The sequence below is a fragment of the Vipera ursinii genome (genome assembly GCF_947247035.1).
Source record: "Vipera ursinii genome assembly, chromosome: 14".
Lineage (NCBI taxonomy): Eukaryota > Metazoa > Chordata > Lepidosauria > Squamata > Viperidae > Vipera > Vipera ursinii.
The window spans coordinates 5,596,856-5,622,113 of NC_139527.1; the positions used below are offsets into that span (position 1 = coordinate 5,596,856).

A 25,258-nucleotide genomic window follows, 5' to 3' on the forward strand; every position below is an offset into this window, starting at 1 on the left:
TAACTTTGAACAGTCACTAAACAAACCGTTGTAAGTCGAGGACTACCTGTAATCCGTTAAAAGCAAGTCGCAAAGCCACAGAGAGCAGGGAAAAGGGAAGAAGTGGTTCTGAAGCTAATGCAGGCATTCATTATTCCACTTGGGATCAACAGGATGAAAATGGCCCAGGTAAAATAAATGATAAATAGCATTGCCACTTTTGCAACGGTTTGGAAGAATCCAACCCCTGATATCTCAAGAACACCAGGTGGCCTCCTTTCCCCCCTCTTGCACCTCCCTTCAGTCTTTTTCCAATGGTAATCTTCCAGTTATAATTTTATCTCACGGTTCCATTTTTCATTAAGCAATCAGTTATTGACACACTCTCTCCAAATCCTTAAAAGTTCTTCAGATCACAGGCTGTAGTATTTGACCTTAATCTATCATTAACAATGAACAAATACACACACTTAATTGGGTAAATATCCTAGAATGTTAATATACACATTTTAACCGGATGAACCAAGACATTTTAAAATGTAATTTGCAATTTAATACATCTTGAATTCCTCATACCTTACCGAATTGACTACCCATCTCCATCTTATACGTATCATACTATTTTGTTCTTCCTGTACATCTTTGGTGCTGCTATCCATGTCTTTCATTGCCGTATGCTGAATAAATCAATTCATTGTGCTAAATACTGGAACACCTGGAATTCTGCAACCAGTCTTGTTCACCCTACTACAAAAAAGATGTTCAGACCTTGGAAAAAGTTTAGAGAAGAGCAACTAAAATGATCAAAGGCCTGGAAACTAAAACATATGGACGACAACTGCAGGACTTGGGTTTGGCTAGTCTAAAGAAAAGAAGAAATAGGGGTGATAGCACTGTTCCAATATTTGAGGGGCTGCTACAAAGAAGAGAGGGGTCAAAGAGCCTTGGTGGAGCAGTGGGCTAATGCCTCCTTAAGTAACACCAGCTGCCTGCAATTAGTGCAGGTTCGAGTCCCACCAGGCTCAAGGTTGACTCAGCCTTCCATCCTTCCAAGGTAGGTAAAATGAGGACCCAGATTGTTGGGGGCAATTAAGCTGACTTTGTAATAATGCCGCTGGGTGTGTGTGTGAAAGCCCTAATAAGCAGGCATATACATAGAATGAAGGCTACTGCTAAGCTTGTAAACCGCCCTGAGTCTTCGGAGAAGGGCGGGATATAAATGGAATTAAAATAAAAATAAAAACTATTCTCCAAAGCACCAGAGGGCAAGACAAGAAAGAATGACTGGAAACTGACCAAAGAGAGAAGCAACCTGGAATTAAAGAGAAACTTCCTAACAGTGAGGACAATTAACCAGTAGAACAGCTTGCCTCCAGAAATTGTGGGCCCTCCATCACTGGAGATTTTTAAGAAGAGACTGGACAGTCGCTTGTCTGAGATGGCATAGGTTCTGCTTGAGCAAGGGGCTGGACTAGAAGATCTCCAAGGTCCCTTCCAACTTCTATTCCTATTCTATTCCTATCCTACCCTATTCTAATTTTAGGAATCTTCAAACTTCATTATCACTTTGGGAGTTTCTGCTGCAAAGGTTGTTTTGTACTGCTGTTTAGAGGAATGTTTGTGCTCAGAGAAGAATTAAAATTAATACTCCAGAGAATTAATTACGGTAGGAGACAGATTTTCCTAAAAAAAAATATTCTCCTCTTTCCATGTGATTGGAAATGATTCCAAGCTACAGTTCAACTGCAGTATGTTTGATGATGAAGGATTGCTTAAAAGTGTATAGCTATGTTTACATGTGAAACTATGCAAACTACGGTTTAACAAACCCAACGGTTGAAGTCAGACAACACGCTAAGCCAAAACCAAGATACACAAGCCTTAATGTGGGGTATGCATTTGATCCCTGTTTCTGGTTATTTTAAGGCCTGTAGTTAATCATCACGTGACCCAAAAGGGGAGTTGTTGTTGTTAGCTGCGAAGTTGTGTCCCACCCATCGCGACCCTATGGACAACATTCCTCCAGGCCTTCCTGTCCTCTACCATCTTCTGGAGTCCAAGGGGAGTACAATAAGTAAAATTTATACTAAACCAATAGCTGTCATTAATTTGGCATTTTAGGTTCAAAGACGACTTCGGAGGCTACCTTTCATAATATTTTTTTTTTACTTCGTTATAAATGGAGCCCTCATCACATTGCAGCGTGGCTTGGCCAGCTCAGAACAGTCTGCAGCCTGTGTCACTAACTCAAGCCCAGCCATCATGACGGTTATTTTGTGGGGTTCTTTTTTAAGCGCAACCTTTCATTTCTTCCTTTAAAAAGTCTATTTTTTTAAAGAAGGAACTCCTGAAGATATAAAGTTTTTAGATGGAAAAAGAAGGGATCAAAGAACTGGGTATCAGATAACCCATCTCTTTTTCGTTCGCTTGCTTGCTCCGGATTGCATGACTTTTGGCATTCCCCTACAGCAGGGGTCTTCAAACTTGGCCCTTTTATGACTTGTGGACTTCAACTCCCAGAATTCCTCAGCCAGCATGCCTGGCTGAGGAATTCTGTGAGTTGAAGTCCACAAGTCATAAAAGGGCCAAGTTTGAAGACCCCTGCCCTACAGGATTCCACTAACGCACAGTGCCCTTCAAACAAGTTAACTCGTGTGGCAAACAAAAACATTCTTTGCTGGAGCTGCCGCTAGATGTCAGCAACATTTTAAGGATTCCTGTGTCTCTTTTCCTGCTGTCATAATTTCCTCCTAATCTCTTTGCTCCTTCACATAACTATGTTGCAAGAGCCAAGCTTGCTAGCAATGATTGGGGTGGTGATGATGACACAGCCCAGAGCCCCTCCTTGAGGGAGCTGGTTGGTCTAGAACAGGGGTAGGCAACCTCGGCTCTTTTATGACTCATGGACTTCAACTCCCAGAATTCTTCAGCCAGCATGCCTGGCTGAGGAATCCTGGGAGTTGAAGTCCATGAGTCATAAAAGGGCCGAGTTTGAAGACCCCTGGTCTAGAAACATGAAAAATAGATACGTGATAAATAGAATAGAAATAGAATAGAATAGAGAATGGAATGGAACGGAACGGAATAGAACAGAATAAGGAATAGAATAGAACATTACAAGGAACAGAACAGAATAAAACAGAACAGAATAGAATAAGGAATAGACTAGAATGGAAGGAAACTGAACAGAACAGAATAGAACAGAATAAGGAGTAGAGTAGAGTAGAGTAGAATACAATAGAATAACAGAAAGAATAGAATAAGGAATTAGAATAGAATAGAACAGAACAGAAATACACATCAACATCAAACAAGAACGTGTGCTTGTTTGGTGCTTGGAGAGAATTTGATAGACGGATATTAAATGCCAAATCCAGTTTAAACACCTGGCTGATTGTGTGACCAGCTAATAATCATACCAATAGTAATAAACTCCTTCACTACAATCCTAAAACATCTGGAGCACCCCTTGAACACCATCAAAATTGACAAAGTTCCCATTTTAGTCAATTGCAAAAGGCGGCTTTGCTTGGAACAGCTGACATCCTACAACAGTACCTTTAACATCATCAAACATGAACATCTGCCTATCCCAGGTCCTTCGGAAGAATTCCATAGGTGGGCAGAAATGCCAAATTAAGTGTAAACATCTGGCTGATCAAACGAAGAACCATAATTTTGCAATTAAATTACTAGTATTCCTAGGTAAACAGAGCCAATCTTGCAACAGATCTTTACCAATAAATAAAATATTTCACAATGCTTGGTAAAGTCAGAGAAGTGACTGGGGTAAATAAGTCCCTGGCATCCTGGTTCTGGACTACAACTCCCATCCGCCTCCCTGGAGACGCCTCAGACAAGAACATTGTTTGATTCGCTTTACGACTGATTCCTTGGGGTGGGGGGCTGCTTTGCTGGCGATCTCACGCTGCCCTGCAGGGAGCCTCGTGCAGTGCCAGTCGCTGCCAACTCCAACCCCCTTGCAAGCAGAGAATGACAACACCCATCATCCCCAGCCGTCCTCTCCCATCGGGTTCAGTCACAGGGCTAGTGAAGTGCTAAGAAAAATTGGCTTGCAAAGGGTGCTTCTAATGCTTCCCCGCATCTGAGTTGGACATATTATTATTATTATTATTATTATTATTATTATTATTATTATTATTATTATTATTATTATTATTATTATTATTATTATTATTATTATTATTTTTAATCCCATTTATATCCCGCCCTTCTCCGAAGACTCAGGGCGGCTTACAATCTAAGTAGCACAAACTAATGTGCTTAGCAATAGCCTTCATTCTATGTATATGCCTGCTTCTTCTTCTTCTTCTTCTTATTATTATTATTATTATTGTTATTGTTATTGTTATTATTGATAATGATGATGACGATGATGACGACGATGACATTAATGACAATTATAACGATAACAATGACAATAATATAATGACAATGATAACAACAATGACAATAACGACAAGAGCAATAATAATAATAACGAAATGCATAAATCTCCCCACCAGCCGCCAGCTGAGCAGGCGCCTCCGTGAGGGCGCTAAGACCCAGCGGAGGCGGCATCGGCGGCCGGAGCGCTCTGCCTCGCGATTGGCCGTCGCCCGCGGCAACGCCGGACGACGGCGCGCGCCTCTTCCTCGGCGCTCGGCTAACGGCCACCGGGCGGCGGGCTCCTGCGGCGCATGCGTAGAGCCGTCAGCCCGCCCAGGGGGCGGGGCCCGAGGAAGCCCCAAGCAAAACAAAGCCCGAGGCGAGCCGGGCGGTCGCGGCGGCGGCGGCGGTCGCGGCGGGGGAAACAGGATGCGTCGCCGGCTGCCCGGGCTGAGGAGAAAGCGCGCAGCGGAGGCGGCGGCGGCGACCTGAGCGGCGCATGCCCCCCCCGCCCATCTTCGCCCGCCGGCCGTTGGGGGCGTGAGGGAAGCCCCGCCCCCGCCCCGCCCCCTCAGGTACGGCGCCCCCGCCCCATCCTCCCCTGCGGGACACGCTGGGGCTGGATTACAGAGCCCATCCCCTCCTGATGAAGAGAGAGCCATCCTCCCTAGTCGGGAGGGCAGGAGGGGCTGGCTTCCCCCCCCCGCCCTGGTGGGTTGTCGATGGGTGGGACTACATATCCCATCCCCACGGTGCCCAGCCTGCCTCCCTGGGGATTGGGGAGCTGGGAGGGATGGGGAAGATGGGACGAGGTTCCTGTGCCGCTCCGGGTGTCTGGGTGGATTGGACTACACATCCCATCCTTCTCTTAACTCTTGTCTGGGTCCCCGCTAGGAGACCCATGCTCCCCAGCCTGCAGCCCCTGGGCAGTGCGGAGCCGGGAAGGATGAGGAAGATGGGACTCTGTTCCCTTGGCGTTGTAGGTTTCCTAGATGGATTGGACTAAAGATCCCATCTTACCCAGCGGAGGGCTGGGGAGGCTGGGGCTTCATTGCCCTGCCACCCATTGTTCTACCTAGAATGGATTGGACTCCGAATCCCATCCTCCTGCCTCTTGGCCTGCTCCCCAACAAAACCCATTCTCCCCAGCAGGTGCCCTCCCTAAGGGTTGAGGAACCTAGGGCTGGGGAGGATGGGGCTTGACACTCTTAACTGCTGTGTATTCTAAATGGCTCGGACTACAAATTCTATTCTCTCTTTCTACAGCCACCCAAGTCTCATCCCATTTGCTGGAGATTGGGGAACCAATTGCTATGATGGCTGGGGAGGCCATTTACCCCCCTCCCCACCCCGTTGTGTGTGTCTGTGTTCTAGATGGACTACAAATCCCATTCTCACAGCTTTGGGGGTGTTCCCTACCAACAAAGACCTATTATCCCCCACCGGTGCATCGTTGAGGAAACCAAATGCAATGAGAGGAAAGGCTGGATGAGATGGGACTATAACGCCCATCCACTTCCCATCCGCTGGGCGGGCTGGCATCCCAGGGCATCTGGAAGGCCCATCAACCCACTCAGAGCGCCCCCACCCGCATTGGGCTACAATCTGGCTGGGCGCGATGGGATTTATAGTGCAACCCACCTGAAGGCAGAATGGCCTTTCCAATGATTGCCCTCTCCATTATGGGACCCCCCAGCAGTGCCCTCGATTCTATTTTAAAATTGCACCATAAAAATATCCCTGCACAAATGTCCTGGGAGGATGCTAGTGGCCCTCTTGCTTGCGCGCGTGTGCGCCTGAAAAGTGCCCCCCCCTTGCACCCGCTCTGACTTCCCCCCCCACCTTCCAAAGGAAGCACTTATCTGGAAAGACGAGGCAGTGGATCTGAAATGCAGTGCATTATAAATGCAAAATCTTCAACCTATTGCAAGTTTTGCCAAAAATAATAATAAGAAGAAGAAAAGGCAGCTTCGCCAGCCTGTCTTTTTTCTGACGGCCCGTCCCTGCCGATAACCAAACGATTTCATAATACTTCTTTAAAAAAACACATTTACCTCCCTCTCCCTCCTTCGTAGGCTCGGGTGGCTTCGAGCAATCCCACACCAATCTCTTGACGCTGCAAGTTCTCGCTTTGTGGAGGCAGGGAGAACCGGCAGCCTTAAGAATGAAACCCGTCTTGGAGTGACCCTCCAAATTTGGAGTGACCCTCCAAATTCACGAAAGGCTTGCGAAATTCCTCGTCTGACTTTAGACCCGGGCCCCATCTCGCCTTCTAAAGCTGCGGAGAGGAACTGCAGGGCGGTCGGGAGCTGTGATAGCGTGGTTAGAAAGGCTGGTGGCAACAAACAATGCAACAACAGACAAAACAGTTGAAAAGACACCCCCCCCTTTAAGAGTGCGGTTCTACTGCAAAAGACAAACAGAGCTCCCCCTTTGTGGAAACTGGTGCAGACCAGGGAAAACATCCAATGTGTGTGTGTGTGGGGGGAAAGAGGGCTGGTTGAAATGAAAGGGGGGGCCTGGGGAATTGCTCTGGGTCCCCATGATCTCTGAAGGAGGATAGGAAGGAAAAGGAATTGAGGAGGGGGCTTTCCTGAAGCCAGGACATGCCTGTGCGGCGCATTCTGGCTTGCAAGGGCCGCTTGATTCGCCTCTGAATATGAGTTCGATTGGGGAAGGATGCTTGTGCCTAACCTCTCCGTGTCCGTTCCTCTTTTTCTGCTTTTTTTTTTCCCCGTGAGACACACAGTTCCCTTAGTGGGTTTATTGGGATGAAAAAGATTTAAATCGACGGAGTTGCGATTCAAAAAAAAAAAATAAAAATAAAAATCCAGTCCTGTTTGGGAAAGCAGTGGAGTTGCCAATTTTTAGGATGCAGGTTGAGAGCTGGTCTCAGCCAGGCTCTGAACTCTGTACCCTTGCAGAAAAGGTGTGTGTCTGTGTGTGTGTGTGTATGGGGGGGGGGACTTAACCCCCTCCATCTGGTTTCCTGGGAGATACAGGTGGTTGTTTTTTTTTTGAGCAAGTGGCCTGGAGTCACAAACCTCCCTGTTTTATCTGCTCCTGCCTCTGCCCCCATTGTCTTGGTGAGTTTGCAGCTGGGGGCAGTCTGAATGAATGTTGGTCTACTACTCAGATCTGTGCATGTTCCTATGACGATCACGGTAAGGCACGGAGAGACTCCGGGGGGGGGGGGACTCTTTCTACGTGCCGTCCCTTGTCCGCTTGGGGTTTGGAGGCTTCTATAGACAGTCGGTTGGTGCCTGAGTCGAAACAAGCCCCAGAGGTAAGGGGAAATTTCACGCCGGGCAGCTGATCTCCCTCCCTCCCTCCTGCCTTTGTTGTTGCTGGGGGTTTTTTTCCAACTCCTTGCCACTTTTCCCGGGTTTTCATTCCATGTCGGGTTCGTTTGGGACGGCTTTCCAAATTTTTGGCAACGGGAGCCCCTTTTGTTGTTGTTTTTCTCGGGGTTTCCCCCCCCCCCCCGGATGCAGTTGTGCACACCGGTCGTCGGAATAAGGAGAGGGGCATACGCTTTACGTAATGTCGTTGCAAAAGCAGCCTCTTCATTTGCCCCCCCTCCAGCACCCCCCCCTACCCCTTTCCAGCTCTGTTTCTTCACTTATATCCGAACTGAACCCCCTCCCCTTCCAGGGGCAAGCTGTGGCAAGCAGCTTCCTGCCAGTCAGATCAGCCTTGTGGTCGCTGTTTGTCAACACTGTACAAATAATAGCATCCAGCCCTTTGTTTGTCTTTTCTATTTTTCCTTTCCTTTTTTTTCTTTTTCCTTTTTTTTCCTTTTTTTTTTTCCAACTTGGATCCAGCAGGTGCCGGCTGGCTACAGGAAGGTCTGAACACTGTCTGGGACTCAGTTGCTGCACGTTCGCCTCCCTGCCCAGGTGCTGTGTTGTCTAAACCAAGGCTGGAGGTGTCTTGTCTATTTTTAGCCAGCTGCCTCTTGCAACGGCGGCTACGGGGAGGAGGGGGAATATATATATATATATATATATATATATAAAGGTCCTGATCCTCCCGCAGGCTCCTGAATTTCCTGCTGCCCACCGAGATCGGCGAAGGAGATGCTTGGGTGAAGAAAATCAAAAGGGGCAAGTTGACTTTGGCTTGAATGAATCCCCGGCGATGTGGGATTGCTTAGGAAACTCCTGACGTTCCGGGATCCGTCGTAAGGCTTGGCTTTGTTTCGGGTCGCAACCCCGGGTGAGATCCATTGTTCAATTCTTCTCCTGGGGCATGTGGACGTGTTTGGACAGGAAAAAAAATGCTCGGGCTTGTTTAGAACAAAGCGGCCTTTTTTTTTTCTCCCCCCCCCCCGTACGCTTTGACGGGCTCTGAAACGAATGGGGGTGGTGGGGGTGTTTGCAATGTACCCTGAACGCTAGCGGTTCCATTTGGAGTCTCATCATGATGAATTAAAAAGAATGACATGATTTGGCTTCCGATGAATGAGCCTTTACATGTCTGATTTAATCACTGCCTTTTAATGTTTAACAAAGATGAAATACTTCGTTCCCACTGATTAAGCCTAACCCATATCAACAACCTGATATGTAATGACTCTTTATTTTACCTGGCAGCTTTGCCAGTGGCGCTTTGCATGTTTTATCAATGAAAGAAAGGGGCTTTTAAGACGAACGGTTGTGAAATGGATATTTATATGAAAGAGCAGTTACCTTGGCAGTAAGGTCGATTCGAGTGACCTGTTGCTTTGCAGGATTGTCAAATCCTCGGCTGGGGTAGAGTGGCTGGATTTATTTTTGCAATCTTGTTTTTTTGTGTGTTTTTTTTTTGGTGGCAGGTAACATGCTTAAATATTTGTTTATACATCCGGGTGCAGAGGAAAGACAGCCCTCTGTTTTAAGATTGGCTGCTGCTTGGCTACCAAGAGCTCTTATTTTCTTTACATGATGTCATGCTAGCAGGCAGAATTTCACAGGGTGCCTGAAAAGTAAGCCTCTTTGGAAAATTGGATGGGGCACCTCAAAATATTTGGGGCACATTGCTCCTATTCTACTGGAGAAAAGAGACGACCACAGCAATCGGCAAGCAATTAGCCCCGATGTAAATTAAATCCGTGCCTTAACTCCAAGAATTTTCTTTTTTTTAAATAGCTTTTGATCTCTGAACGGATTCTAGTGACTTTTGTTGGCTTAAAATAGATTTTCTAGAAAGGCAAGCCAGTCACTTGAATTTTCTTTCACTTTCGAAGCAACGCTAGCTAGCTAGCTGCGGTGGCTTTTTTTGGGGGGGGGGGTAAATGTTTAGGTCATGTTCTTTGTTGCCACACTTGTGCTTTGTTGGATGGGTCTTTTGTTCAAGAAAATTTGCATCGGTCAGGCAGTTAAAAGCCACTGAGATTAGTATGCCTCAGCTTACATGGTTTTGCTGGAGCTGAATTCAACTGGTCCTGGAGTTTGGTACCGCAGCTGAATTTAAACAAAACTGTGAGATTTGTGGTATGGAAAACTTAGGTATTGCAGAGACATGCAAAATGCCTTCCTGCTTTGCAAAACCCTCCCAGAGTCTTAACATTTTAAAGGATGTTCTTTAGTTGACCAACACTTGCTGGACGCCATAATCCAGTCTTTACCCTAAGCGTAATTGCACGATGTTTTCTTTTTCTATATATCCCCACTGAATTCTTATTATATTACATTTAATGGAATTGATTCGCTCCAGTAAGATTTCTGAACACGGGGTCCTAGGTGCTCTCTGAGCTTGGTGGCGGTTTGGCCAATGTTTCGTGACCCAACCAAGTAACGACATCCTCAGTGCTAGCAGAAGAAAAGAACCAAGCTCAGAGAGCACCAAGGATCCCACGGTTCAAACCCTGAGCTGCAAATATTCTCTTTTTATATTTCTGGACCTTGCGGAATCCATTTGTCCCCTCCAGCTTTCCAGTCTCTCCGAAACGATGACGATGGCCTTTTTTGCTTTACAAGCAAGGGTTTTTTTGTTCACCATCCTTCAGTTCTGTCACTAAGACGCAGCGGGACTTGACGATGAAGGCGCCGTGCCACCACTTCAAACATGATGCAAAGCTCGCCTGAGTCAACAACTCTTGTCCTCGTGGCATTTCCTCCCTGGTCTTGGCGTAAACGTCCCATTTGTTGTGTCTTTTTTTTCAGCCCATCCGAGACGATGCGGGGGCGGGGTGTGTGTGTGTGTGTGTGTGTCTCATTTTGAGCGGAAGCAGGAAGGGTCCAAGAAAGCCCTGCGTGCCTGTGGACTCGTGCCTGTGGACTCGGCCTTTCTTCTGCGATGAGAGCAAACAGACGGGCTTTAATCTCGTGTCACTCCGTCACTGCTGTTGTGCTGCCATTTTCCTGCCGGTTTCATTTATTTATTTTTTATATTTTTATATATATATATTTTTGGTGGCAGATGGGTTTCTCCGATGTGTGTTTCCAGAATGGATGGGGAAGTAAGTGGCAGGGATCTTGCTAACTCTCCGGAAGGCCTCCTGGTAACTGGGCTGGCGAGCGGAAGGATCGGCAAGCCCATCGCCCTTTCTCGCGGCCTCTTCTTCCCTCCTATCCCCCCCCCCGTCCGAATGCATCACGTCAAAATACCAGCTGCCTTTCCCCGCCACCCCAGCCCATCATTGTCACGGGCAGCGTCAGATCTCAGAAAACTAGTCTTACTTCTTATACTAGAAATTAAAAGTGAAGACGTGTACCGAAGGAGAGTGGATAAAACTGTGTGATGTGGAGAGCAGTTTCTCTTTCCACAGAGCTGAATCCCAATCCGATATATCGATTGCAGAGAACACGTGCAGCTCAGGGCTGAGCTGTGGGGTCCTCGGTGCTCTTTGAGCTCGGCGGTTTTCTCGCAGAAAGGGCACTGACGGCTTTCCCAATCACCTGTTTTGCCAAAGCACCAGGAAGGCAAGACAAGAAGCAGCGGGTGGAAACCGACCAAAGAGAGAAGCAACCTGGAACTGAGGAGAAACTTCCTGACGGTGAGGACAATTCACCAGTGAAACAACCTGCCTCCAGAAGCTGTGAATGCTCCAACACTGGAAGTTTTTAAGAAGAGACCAGACAGCCATTTGTCTGAAACGGTGTAGGGTTTCCTGCCTGAGCAGGGGGTTGGACTAGATGACCTCCAAGGTCCCTTCCAACTTACTATTACTATTATTATTATTATTATGGAAACTTCCTAGCGGTGAGAACGATTTAACCAGTGGAACGGCTGGCCTCCAGAAGTTGTGGCTGCCCCAACCCTGGAGGTTTTTAAGAAGCCTCCGACCTGGTACAAAGTCGTCTGCTCGAGCTAGGGGGTTGGACTAGAAGACCTCCAAGGTCCCCCTCCGACTCTGCTATTTGTGATATTGCCTAGTTTGGTAATGAAATCTCTGCCAGAAAACCGCCAAGCTCAGAGGATCACCGAGGATCTCGCACGCTACAATATACGGGTAACCCTCAGCTTGCAACCACAATTGGGGGCCAGAAGTCCTGTTGCTAAGTGGCTCACGCCTGGTTTTTTTCTATTCTTTGCCTTGCTCACTAAGCGAATCCCCATCCCCATCCCACCCCCATCCCTTAATGTTGCTCGATAAAAGCTAGCCGAGAGGGTCACAGACAGCAGTCACGTGACCCCCCCCTTGCCCCAGTTTTGATCACACACGACTGCAGTTTTTTTTTAATTCCATTTATATCCCGCCCTTCTCTGAAGACTCAGGGCGGCTTACAAGCTTAGCAGTAGCCTTCATTCTATGTATATGCCTGCTTATTAGGGCTTTCACACACACCCCAAGCGGCATTATTACAAAGTCAGCTTAATTGCCCCCAACAATCTGGGTCCTCATTTTACCTACCTCGGAAGGATGGAAGGCTGAGTCAACCTTGAGCCTGGTGGGACTCGAACCTGCACTAATGGCAGGCAGCTGGTGTTGCTTAAGCCCACTGCTCATTAGCCCATTAGCCCACTGCTCCACCAAGGCTGCAACAGTTGTGCGAGGGGCGGCGGCAACTGACTTTTTGCCTCCCTTCGAAGGGTCACTAGAGAAATGGTCATAAGTGGAGGACCACCTGCGGTACGACACGATAGGCTCAAAATTCCCCCTCGGAATCACAACGAAAACAAACCAACAAACAAACGTGGTACCCTAACCCGGAAAGAGTAAATTTTGTCGGGATCAAGTGAGCAGGAAGGGTTTCTGCGATGATTCGGGCTTGGCTGTTGCAACACACGGGCAAGCTCAGGGCTGGTCCAGCCTTGCCGGCTTTGAAGGCCTGCCGACATCAACTCCCAGGGACTCCCAGCAAGGCTGGCTGGGGAATTCTGGGTGTCGGAAGTCCACAGGTCTTAAAAGTTGCCGAGGTTGGACACCGCTGGGCCAGGCGTGTGGGAGTTTTAGCAGCGTTCCACTCAGCTCCTTCTAGACCCATCATTTCGGGGTGTGTTTGCACCCTGCCTTCTGCTGCATGGCATTGCTGATGGCCTGAAGGACGGCGTGCAGGGATCTGTTTAGATCCTTCTTGGGGGATGATCCGGTGACTGCTCTAAAACGAGCAGGCGAGACCCCCCTCGCTTATTAAGCCAGCAGCGGCTAGGCACGCGCCACAGGCGGTGGACGGGAAGACTGGCTGACGCCCCTTCTTTTCCTTTTTTAGGTTTTAACAGATTCTTCGCTAGCGTCTGTGTGGAAAGGGCCACACACCCTCCCCAACAACGACGGCTTTTGCCTGCCTCCTCCACTGTTTCTTTTGTCAGCAAGTTCGGCAGAATTGTTTCTCAAGTGCCAGCCCTGAGCAGACCGAGGAGCCGGCGACGGAAATGGTAAAAATGACCAAATCCAAAACGTTCCAGGCCTACTTGCCAAATTGTCACCGAACCTACAGCTGCATCCACTGCAGAGCCCACCTGGCCAATCACGATGAGCTCATTTCCAAGGCAAGTCTCTAGACCTCATCGTGCCTTTGCGCGTTTTGGCGCCCTTATTATCCGAAGGGCCTCAAGTCAGACAGAAAAAGCCAGAAAACCGGCGTTTTAGCCGTTTGGAATGAATCCTCTGCTAAGAATTCGCTGAATAAAAATGTGTAACGCGTCTTAAGTATTGAGCAGTGGGTTTTTTTGTTTTTCAAACTTGGCAACTTTTAAGATGTGTGGGCTTCAATTCCCAGAATTCCTCAGCCGGCATTGTGGGAGTTGAAGTCCACTCAACTTAAAGCGTGCCGGCTGGGGAATCCTGGGAGTTGAAGTCCACTCAACTTAAAGCGTGCCGGCTGGGGAATCCTGGGAGTTGAAGTCCACTCAACTTAAAGCGTGCCGGCTGGGGAATCCTGGGAGTTGAAGTCCACTCAACCTAAAGCGTGCCGGTTGGGGAATCCTGGGAGTTGAAGTCCACTCAACTTAAAGCGTGCCGGCTGGGGAATCCTGGGAGTTGAAGTCCACTCAACTTAAAGCATGCCGGCTGGGGAATCCTGGGAGTTGAAGTCCACTCAACTTAAAGCGTGCCGGCTGGGGAATCCTGGGAGTTGAAGTCCACTCAACTTAAAGCGTGCCGGCTGGGGAATCCTGGGAGTTGAAGTCCACACATCTTAAAAGTTGCCAACTTTGAAAAACGCTAGTAGAATCAGTGTGTGTGTATGTTGTCTATCAGCTTCCAAGAAAATTATGCATTAAAAAACACTGTTTAAAGGTGGACGATCTAGTTTGTTTTTTTCCATGCTTAGAAATGTAATTGCTTATATAAAACGTAGCCAAGGAGCAATCCGTATCCATTCTACTACTAGGACTCTTTTTTTCCCCTCTAAATGTCTACGGAGATTCTCAAATCATCCAGCTCATGGCTGTCCCAAAGGTGCTTTTATTTTATTTTTCCCTAAGTTGTTTAGTGAAAGCATATCAGAAGCTCTGCCTCTGAAGGACACTTCAAATTCCCTCCTTGTTCTTTCCCCCCTAATCCATACCTGAAAAGTTTTCAAACCGAAACCCTGAAAAAAACCCCTCTGTTTTGTGAACCAGATTCTTAGCAACCCGTCTCCAAAATTCTATATAATCCTTCTGCTTCTTGACCCTATTTTCCCCCCAAGAGTGTTTCTTTCTCTTTGGTGTGCCTGGAACCTCTTCCTGCTGCATTTGTTGGAGACAAACGTTGGATCGTAGGATGAGAAGTCACCTTGCAAGGCCCAGATTTTCCTTCCTAGCATTAACATAAAGAAATCTTTCTACTTGCTTTTATTTTATTACTGGAATGATTTGAGGTTGATACTTTCTTGAACAGTTTTATGAACTTTGTGAATTATAAATTTACCCTGTATACCGCCCTGAGTCCTTCGGGAGAAGGGAGGTATAAAAATATAATTAATAAATAAATAAATAAATAAATAAATAAATAAATAAATAAAATAAACATAGCTATAGTTGATGTCCACGTTGGACCTAAGGAGCTCACTTGTGCTTAGTACAGTACAGGTAGGCCTCGACTTAACAACCACTCCTTTAGTAACCATTTGAGGCTACCCGGCATTGGGAAAAAGGGACCTGTGACTGTTTTTCACGCTTACAGCCTTGGCAGCCTTCCCCACGGTCACGTGATCAAAATTCGGATACTCGGAAACTGGCTTGTACTTAAGGCGGTTGCAACGTCCCGGGGGGCGGGGGTGGTCACGCGATCCCCTTCGGCGAACTTCTGACAAGCAAAGTCAGTGGGGGAAGCCAGAGTCACTTAACAGCCGTTGTGACTTAACTTGTAACAAATGCGGTGATTCGCTTCACAACCGCGGCAAGGCAAGTCGTAAAACGGAGCAACACTCATTTTGACGTCTTGCTTAGCAGTGGAAATTTGGGGCCAGCTTGTGGTCGTAAGTGGAGAACAGCCTGTATTTGTTTCTCAGGCTATGAACGTTAAAACTCGTCACGCAGCCGGTTGACAGCAGTCACATACGCTTAAGTTTCCCACTCTCTTGGTTTTTATTATTTTTCGTTTCTGTACCAAAAAAAAAAAAAAGCAGATCCCATCCTAGTCAGTAAACACTTTTCCAAGTTTGTGTCTCCTGGGCGTTGAAGGTGTTTTCAGTGTAAACTGTGTTTCGGCTTTAGAGGAAACAGTTTACCAAACTTAACAGAGTGTGTTCAGCCTAGTTGTTTGTTTAGCATCTACGTTGTTGGGAGTACTCACAAGTTTACTGTAGTGCAGCTGATCTGGTGTACCTTTCAGGTGTAAGGTACAGGTAGGCTTGCAACAGTTCATGCGGTGACCGTTTGAAATTACCACGGCACCAAAAGGAGCATTTTTCACACAACTGTTGCAGCCTCCCCGTGGTTGGCAACTGACTCACATTTGGGACCGTCGCGGTGTCCCAAGGTCACGCGATCCCCTTGCATCTTAGATGTAAAGCACAAAGTATTCCTCTTTCCAAAACGAATATTCCCAGTGTCAGGCTTGCGTTGAATCCTGTTGTTGCCCTTAACACAAATCCAAACGTTTCCTGATTTGCAAACCGTACATTGTGATGCTGTGAATGGCTCATTCTGCTGGAAACGTGGTTGGGAAATTTGATTTCCAGTTACATTCTTGAAGCCTGTCCCTTGGGAAGGCTCGGTAAACGAGCGTGTTCTTTTCCAGATTTTCTGTCCCACCTTTCTCTGGTGGATTCTGCAAAAAAAAAAAAAAAGTTACCTAGTCTTAAGTATATAAATAAAATATATTTATATACTTATATAAATAAAATTATTATTATTACTATTATTATTATTATTATTATTATTATTATTATTATTATTATTAAGTGCCCCAAGCTTTCAGTTGCACCGTTATTCTTCACTCTGTCCCACGCTACAGATTCTTTTAACTCCTCATTTCCCTATTCCGTATCAATTTAAGTAGCAGTGACTATAGGATTCCTATATGTAGTCCTCGACTTACAACGGTTGTAAGTCTCCTGCTCCAGCAGGGGGCTGGACTAGAAGACCTCCAAGGTCCCTTCCAGCTCTATTCTATTCCATTCAGTTAGTTTAGGGACCGTTCAAAGTTACAGCACTGAAAAAAGCCACGTGTGACTGTTTTTCACGCTTAAACAGCCGTAGCGACATCCCCATGGTCCTAGGATCAAATTTCAGGCAACTGGCAACTTGACTCATATTCATGACGGTCGCTGTGTCCCTGGGTGTGTGTGTGTGTGTGTGTCATGTGATTTCCCCCTTTGCGACCTTCTGACAATTCAAACTCAATGGGGAAATCAGGGTCCCTTAATAACTGTGTTACCAACTTAACAACCGCAGCGTGGCAGGAAAGATTGTAAAATGGGGTAAACTTAGCAACAGAAATTTTAGGCTTATTTGTGGTCGTAAGTCGAGGACCAACTGTGGTTCCGTTTTCCTTCTTTTGGCACCATTAAAATCTCTTTGCTACTTTTGAGTTTCTGGCTGAAAATAAAGACTTCATATACATATATATATATATATATATATATATATATATATATATATATATATATATATATATATATATATGTATATATAGTAGAAAAATAGGGACCACTCCGGTGGGAAGGTAACAGCGTTCTGTGCGTCTTTGGCGTCTAGTCATGCCGGCCACATGACCACGGAGACGTCCTCGGACAAGCGCCGGCTCTTCGGCTTTGAGACGGAGATGAGCACCGGCCCCTAGAGTCGGAAACGACTAGCACGCATGTGCGGGGGAACCGTTACCTTTACATATATATGTATGTATGTATACATACATACATACACACACACACACACACACATATAAAGCTTAACTTTTCTCGTGAAAATGCGCAAAATATCGGCGTCTCTAAAGAAATCGTGAAATACTGGTGCAGTTGCTCTGAAAAGCAAACTTTACAACTTAGCATCCAGCTCTGAAACTTCCAGACGCCCTAGCATTTCTGAAAGGAAAAAAAAATTACCACATTTGCAAGTTTCGTCTTTGCACCCCTAGTCCGATCATCTTTCCCCTTGCACCACGTAATAACATGAGTCCATGCTGCTTTGATATAAACCTAATCCTGGTTGTGGCTAAAATCCCATTTATTTTAGCCAGTGTATTTCAACTCTTAAGGCAACTAGTAACGTTCCGGACATTTTAAAAGGGCTTCTAAGCTACACATAATATACTGTAATCTGCTTTCAGGCCTGATAGTATGATAATAAAACCTAAATAAAACTCTTGAAATCTGCTCCTCTATCGGTGTATGAGTGTGTTTGTGTATGTTTGTACGTACACGAACACGCACACACACACCCCGTCATGATTTGAGGTCTGTTTTCCCTTTAGCCTATTAATTGATCACAGCAAAGAGCTCAAACGCGTCCAGGCAGAGGGAAATTTATGTCGCCAAGAGAGACCTTTGTTAAGTGAGTTTTGCCCCATTTTACGACTGCCACATCTGTTAAGGGGATCGTACGACTCCGGGACACTGTGACGGTCATAAATATGAGTTAGTTGCCAAGCGGCTGAATTTTGATTGTGTGACCCATGAGGATGCTGCAAGGGTCCTTAAAAGGGTGAAAAAAATGATGCTAAGTTTATAGGCTTTCCTGCCTGAGCAGGGGGTTGGACTAGATGACCAGCAAGGTCCCTTTCCAACTTTACTATTATGATTATTATAAGTCCCTTTTTTCTCAGTGCTGTCTTAACTTCGGTCACTAAACGAGCAGGTGTAAGCTGAGGACTGCCTGTGACACATTTTCAGAGGTTCCAGAAATGTGCCTTTTGATAAGAAAGCCTGGGGGATTAAAGCATTTCGTCCATTTCTAGCATGTAATGGATAACTGGCGCAGAAACCTGATCCTCTACCATTTCCAAGCAGCTGAGAACCTGCCACTCAACTAAGGATTTTTAAATCCTTGTGTGAAAATAGGAATACACTTATTCTTCCTTTAGTCACTTTCTCTTTGTGAAGGCGATACAATAACAAATATAGAAATCTTGCCTTTCTCTTTGGCTACTTTTTTTTTTTGCAGCTCTGTCATTTGTTTTATCTCTCTCTAGAGATCAGTCTTGGTATCTGTGTCTGTTAGATTAGAGGCCCACAACCTTGGCAACTCTTAAGACTTGTGGACTTCAACATGGAAGTCTACAAGTCTTAAAAGTTGCCAAGGTTGGAGACCCCTGTGTTAGATGATCCAGCGTAACTCTCACTTACTGTGGGTGTTCTAGGCAGTGCCCATTTCAAAGTTACCATTGAAGCAGGTAGAGTAGACCTTAGAATTAGAATAGAGCCGGAAGGGACCGTGGAGGTCTTCTAGTCCAGCCCCCTGCTCTAGCAGGAGAACCTATAGTACCATCTCAGACAGGTGAATGTCTAGTCTCTTCTTAAAAATCTCCAATGATGGAGCACCCACGATTTCTGGGGCGCTTTGTTGAAAGAATGCTGTGACATGATCTGACCACATTTTTTTAAAAAAAAAATTAAAAAAATTGTAATTCATTTCAATTCATTTCCCTTCTCTCTTTCTTACAGTCTTTTCAGGGAAGCCAAGGACGAGCCTACCTCTTTAATTCTGTGTAAGTACCATTAATTTTCTGCTTTTCTGCGGCACTGAGAAATGTTTTGGTCTTGCTAGCCTGCTGGTGGGGTGGGTTGGGTTGGGTTGGTTTGGTTTGGGTCGGGTTGAGAGAGAGAGAGAGAGAGAGAGAGAGAGAGAGAGAGAGAGAGAGAGAGAGAGAGAGAAACCAAGGGAGGGAGGGAAAGAAAGAAAAAAAAGAAAAAGAGGAAGAAAAAGTAAAGGAACAAAAAGAAGAAATAGAGAAGGGAAAGAAGGAAGGAAGAAAAAAAGAAAAAGGAAGGAAAGACGGAAGTCTGAATTACAAGTTTATTTATTTATTTATTTATTTATTTTAATTCCATTTATATCCCGCCCTTCTCCGAAGACTCAGGGCGGCTTACAAGCTTAGCAGTAGCCTTCATTCTATGTATATGCCTGCTTATTAGGGCTTTCACACACACCCCCAAGCGGCATTATTACAAAGTCATCTTATTGCCCCCCAACAATCTGGGTCCTCATTTTACCAACCTCGGAAGGATGGAAGGCTGAGTCAACCTTGAGCCTGGTGGGATGCGAACCTGCAATAATTGCAGGCAGCTGGTGTTACTTGAGGCATTAGCCCACTGCTCCACCAAGGCTCTTAAGTTCCAGGCAATAACATCACACTGTTAGGATAATGCTAAGGAATGACAGGAAAGACAGATATTGTTGAACATCAGACCATTTACAGCAAGGGTGTCAAACTGCCGGGCCCGCGGGCCGGATGCATCACGCAGAAGCCGCGCCCACCCCATTGCCGGCAATGGCAAAACAAGTCCCGACACGTTGCGCGACGTCACGTGACGTCGGGAGCTTGACATGTCTGATTTACAGGGTCTTCACCCTACTAAGGTCCACCTAGTTGAGCCTCTGGAAAACTCCCAGACCATCGTCCCCTCCTTACTCTTGCTCTTCAGCAATGCATATTGACCGCCCCGCCAGAAATTCAAGAGAGGCGCGTTGACAGTTTTGGCACAGCTGGACAATTCTGCCCGGTTGCCTTGGATTGAGGCGACAAGACACGTCGAAGTCGTTTTTCGTTAGCTCGGGCCGAGAAGCCATTGCACGCCGACCCCTATTTTGTACAAGACACTCCTCCTAAATCCGTTGGCTTGGAGGATGGAAACAATGCGTTTGTCTTCAAAAGAGCTTCTGCAACCTTTCCCTCCCAACTCCTGGCCCTAAGGGTCGTTTTCCTATTTTTTGCCGTAGACGCCATTACACATTCAATGAAACCACCTCTGCTTCTCCCGTCCCCCCCTCTTTCTTTCTTTCTTTCTTTCTTTCTCTCTCTCTCTTTCTTTCTCTCTCTCTCTTTCTTTCTCTCTCTCTCTCTCTCTCTCTCTCTCTCTCTCTCTCTCTCTCTCTCTCAGGGTGAACGTGGGCTGTGGTCCTGCGGAAGAGCGAGTTCTTCTGACGGGCTTGCACGCCGTAGCAGATATTTATTGTGAAAACTGCAAAACCACTCTCGGATGGAAATACGTAAGCCTCTGCTCTGGGCGTGGTTATCTTGGTTGATGTTGGCTTGATGTCGGCTTGATGTGAAAGAGGGAGCACACAATCCCTGCCGGTCCTTTACGTTTTGGGCCTGTTGGGTGAGCTGACAGTTGGAGAAGGACTCAAGCCAGTTGCACACAGTAGCAGTTGCGTTAGTTAGTTACAATTTTCAATCAGAATAGAGCTGGAAGAGATCTTGCGGGGGGTGGGGGGGTTTCTTCTAGTCCAACCCCTGGTCAAGCAGGAGACCCTAGACCAGGGGTCGGCAACCTCGGCTCTTTTATGACTTGTGGACTTCAACTCCCAGAATTCCTGAGCCAGCATAGCTGGCTCAGGAATTCTGGGAGTTGAAGTCCACGAGTCATAAAAGAGCCGAGGTTGCCAACCCCTGCCCTAGACCATTTCAGACAATGGCTGTCCAGTCTCTTCTTAAAAACCTCCAGTGATGAAGCACCCACATCATCTGGTGGCCAGCTGTTCCACTGGTTAATTGTCCTCACTGTTAGGAAGTTTCTCCTTAATTCCAGGTTGCTTCCCTCCTCGATGCATTTCCATCCATTGTTTCCTGTCTTGCCTTCTGGTGCTTTGGAAAGTAAGTTGAGCCCCGCTCTTCTTTGAGGCAGCCCTTCAAATACTGGAATACGGACTTTACTAAGCGGGCCAGCTCCAGGTTTCAAAAGTCAGAGAACAGAGAGAGTCCTCAACTTACGAACCACAACGGAGCACAACGTCCCCGTTGCTGAGTGATTACAGTTGATAAATGAATTTCCTCTCCTTTTACGATCTCCCTTACCCCAGTTGTTGAACGAATCACTGCAGTTGTCAAATTAGAAGCACGGTTGTTAAGTGAATCTGGCTTCCCCATTGACTTCGCTTGTCAGGTCGCAAAAGGGGATCACGTCTCACACACACACACACACACCACACACACATACACCGGGACACTGCGACCGTCATAAGTACGCGCCGGTTGCCAAGGGGGGGTCTGAATTTTGATCACGTGACTGTGGAGGATGCTGCATTGGTTGTAAGGGTGAAAAACGGCTGTAAGTCATTTCAGTGTCGTTTTGACTTTGAATGGTCACTAAATTGAACTGTTGTAAGTCGAGGACTACTTTATAAGCAAGTTGCTTGCCATGCTCTCATGTCTACTGCTAACGTCCCCATTCTAATGTCACTTGGCCCAGGACATTTTTTTCAACTAGAGCAAAGGGGAAGAACCTCAAAAGGCCGAGGGGGGTCCCCTGTGTTCATTTTGAGATAGAGAGATTAATTACAGAAAGAGATGATAGATGATTATATATGACACATATCTCCCCTTGCAGAAGCTAACGAAAGCGAGAGAGATCCTGTGGCTCAAGAGGTGAAAACAACTGCCTAACGTGCAATCAGCCCAGGTTCGAATCTCAGAAGGGCATGGCTGACTGATGAAAACTAATAAGTTAGAAATGCATTTCAGTCTCCCTTAATTCTTTGTTAGTAATTTACACAAATATATGAGCTGTCCAGTTTGACTACTGCCTGTTCGATGGCCTTCAAGATAGGCTGAAAACAGGAAATAAAGATTTGCCCCAGGTTTGGGGCCTAGCAAGGTAATCTAAATAGTTAACATTTGACACATATCTCCCCTTGCAGAAGCTAACAAAAGCGAGAGAGATCCTGTGGCTCAAGAGGTAAAAACAACTGCCTAACGTGCAATCAGCCCAGGTTCGAATCTCAGAAGGGCATGGCTGACTGATGAAAACTAATAAGTTAGAAATGCATTTCAGTCTCCCTTAATTCTTTGTTAGTAATTTACACAAATATATGAGCTGTCCAGTGTGACTACTGCCTGTTCGATGGCCTTCAAGATAGGCTGAAAACAGGAAATAAAGATTTGCCCCAGGTTTCGGGCCTAGCAAGGTAATCTAAATAGTTAACATTTGACACATATCTCCCCTTGCAGAAGCTAACAAAAGCGAGAGAGATCCTGTGGCTCAAGAGGTGAAAACAACTGCCTAATGTGCAATCAGCCCAGGTTCGAATCTCAGAAGGGCATGGCTGACTGATGAAAACTAATAAGTTAGAAATGCATTTCAGTCTCCCTTAATTCTTTGTTAGTAATTTACACACACACACACACACACACACACAAATATATATAGAGAGAGAGATTAGAGAAAGATGGTAGATAGATTAATTAGAGAGAGATGATAGAGATTAATTAGGGAAAGATGATAGATAAGATAGATAGGCAGATAGATAATTGATAACCTTTACTGTCATTTTTTTACTGTGGGCATATCGGCACGCATGAAAAAGGAAATTCAGTTGCTTGCTCTCCGAGTGCCCCCATACGCAAGACACATTGAAACATGCTATATACAACATATGTATAAATACGTATAAAGAGAACTTGTTCTTAGCTCCATGCCCGCAGATTTCAGAGAGCTGGGCGGCCAGCGTGTTAAAGTGCACAACCTCCAGTTGACACTCCGGTGAGAAGAAGAAGGCTGTGTGGGCTTGTGTTGTCCTTCCCGTTTGCGGCCCATGCTTCAGCAGAACGTGTGACGTCACAGCTGCCTCTTTTTCCCCTCCCCCCCCCTTTCCCTTCCATCTCAGGGCACAGCCTGGAGACCCCACAGTTAGGTGTGTGAACCCATTTCGAGGTCACGTTTGTTAGGATTGTGGAGAACAGAGAGACATATTCTACAGGAGGCCGGTTTCTTAAAGCTCGATTCCATTTCTGGGCTAAGGATCTTGGGAAGGTCACAACTAGCTCTCCTCTCAGACTTCTCTTGTCGTACGGAAGGCCATCCTAAGTGATTTGGTGGACATATCTCAGCGTTCAAGTGGGATCGTCTCTCTTTGAACGCAGAATTCTCGGTTTATTCTTCGGCTGGAGGCATACCTAGCCTCAAGATAGGGGACGGGTGGCGTATAAATTGAATACAGGTATTCCTCTGCCGAGGACCACACCTGAGCCCCAAATTTCTGTGGCTAAAGCACGACAGTTATTAATTGGGTTTCGACCCTTTTTTACGACCTTTCTTGCCACGGCCGTTAAGGGAGTCACTGCAGCAGTTAATAATCCGGCTCCCCCACTGATTTCTGCTTGTCGGAAGGCTGCAAAAGGGGAGCGCGGGACACCCCCCTCCCCGTCGTAAAAAAACCAGCCAGTTGCCAGGTGTCTGAATTTTCATCACGGGACCTGCGGGGGGGGGGGGAAACGCTGCGACGGGTCCCAAGTCCCCTTTTTTGGTGCCGTTGCGATTTTGAGCGGTCACTAAACAAATCTGTCGTTAAGTCCGGGGGGCGGGGGGTGGGAGAGGCGTAAATAAAAACGGGACGGCTGGACTGAGCTGTGCTTTGTCCCCTAGGAGCATGCGTTTGAGAGCAGCCAGAAGTACAAAGAAGGCAAATTCATCATCGAACTGGCTCACATGATCAAAGACAATGGCTGGGAATGAACTGCAATACGCTTCCTTCTTTCTGGACATCTATGGAACAGGCTTTATTTTATAAAAAGACTCATGGGGGGGGGGGAAAGGAAGGGGGGAAAAAACAACCCACCCCCCACCCCCCCGGTGGTTGGGTGGTTGAGAAAACTCTCCACACCTCTCTGTGGTGTAATATTGTGGTCCTCCCCTCCAGAATGATCTCTTGCCTGTGTTTTTTTTTTTCTTCCTCCCCTGCCCCCCCCCCCTTGTGTAAGTCTCCTCTCTTTTTCTATCTGTACTCCTGTGCAAACGGTTCTTTGGGATGGAACTTTTTTTCTACGCTCCCAAGGAAGAATAATTCCATAATTCCTTTGCTTGGTAGCTTCTCTCTCTCTCTTTTGACCGATGCCTTCAGTCGCTCTTTTTGTGCTGGGCGTGCTTTTTTTGGCCCGTCGTCTGCTCCAGTTTTTTTTGAAGGAGGCCCATATGGACAGCCCTGAGAACGTGTAGGATTAAGTACGTCTCCCGTTTTATTTCCCCCTCCCTTACGTTAGCCACTTCTGTGGTCTCTTTGCAGTGGGAAGGATTGCAGTATTGTCTATTCATTATTATCTTCTTTTTTTTCTTCTTCTTCTTCCAAGAGTACCGCGGCCCTTTAGGATTTGTTTCGGCTAGGTTTTGTGTGAGATTCAGTTACCAGCCCTGACTGAATGTAGCCAGGATTTGTTGGTCTGTTTTTTTTTTTTTTAAAAAAAGAGAGAAACTGTCCAAAAAAGAGATTGAGTAATAATATACAAGGATAACTTCAAATGGTAGATCCAATTCAGATACATCCTTAAGCCAAGCTTAAGCCTTGCTCCTGTTAACGGTGGGGTGGGGGAAAAGAATGCACAGCAGGGTCTTTTAAGATCAAGGGGGGGAGGGCTGAAAAATACGCAGCTCTTATTTTTAATATGTCGGTTTAAAATGTTTTTGGTACCGTACCTTGAGAATAGGAAAAGAGGGGTACCAGAAATTTTTATGGCTGGTTCCATGTAGTTTCACCTAGTTTTAATGCAGCGGATGAGAGATGGTTCATTTGCGGTCATCGAAGTCACCGGCTTTGGCAGTAGTGAAGCACACCAAAATGGGTGCGAGTGTGAGTTGTGTGCGAGAGTTGTGTACGAAAAGCTTGTCACTTAATCCATCTGGAGAAGGCTGTAAAGTTTTTGCAAGCGAGTCAAAAGTGACGACTTGGCATCAGTTCTTTATTAAAAAAAAGAAAGGAAGGAAGGAAGAACGAATGAACGAAGATAGGGTGTTTTTTTTTTCTTTTCTTAAAAAAAGGGGTGCGTGATTTGCTGGCTGAATCATCCCTAAGCACAATTTTATAATAAAACTGTTAATGTAAAAGAAACACCATCTGGGAATTTTTACACCCCTCCTCCTCCACGGTCGGTGGGGTGGGTCATAGA

General features: G+C 46.3%; 1 protein-coding gene across 2 annotated transcripts; it reads left to right on the forward strand.

The window, feature by feature from the left end:
- The first annotated feature begins 4,738 nt into the window (after positions 1–4,738).
- Positions 4,739–24,686, forward strand: YPEL1 (yippee like 1). 2 transcript variants are annotated; one of them, XM_083373323.1, is made up of 6 exons: positions 4,739–4,943; positions 8,407–8,586; positions 13,005–13,284; positions 18,825–18,868; positions 20,262–20,370; positions 23,745–24,686. In XM_083373323.1, the coding sequence occupies exons 3-6, from the start codon at positions 13,168–13,170 to the stop codon at positions 23,832–23,834; spliced, it is 360 nt and encodes a 119-aa protein (XP_083229449.1). In that variant the 5' UTR covers positions 4,739–4,943; positions 8,407–8,586; positions 13,005–13,167; the 3' UTR covers positions 23,835–24,686. The 2 variants fall into 2 exon arrangements, with proteins under 2 accessions (XP_083229449.1, XP_083229448.1); XM_083373322.1 differs by lacking the exon at positions 8,407–8,586.
- The last annotated feature ends 572 nt before the right edge of the window (positions 24,687–25,258 follow it).

Excerpts from the sequence above, each read along its gene's own strand:
- YPEL1 (XM_083373323.1), top strand. The coding sequence starts at position 13,168 with ATGGTAAAAATGACCAAATCCAAAACGTTCCAGGCCTACTTGCCAAAT. Across the intron at positions 13,285-18,824 it reads ACGATGAGCTCATTTCCAAG|TCTTTTCAGGGAAGCCAAGG; the intron begins GCAAGTCTCTAG and ends TCTTTCTTACAG. Across the intron at positions 20,371-23,744 it reads CCACTCTCGGATGGAAATAC|GAGCATGCGTTTGAGAGCAG; the intron begins GTAAGCCTCTGC and ends TTTGTCCCCTAG.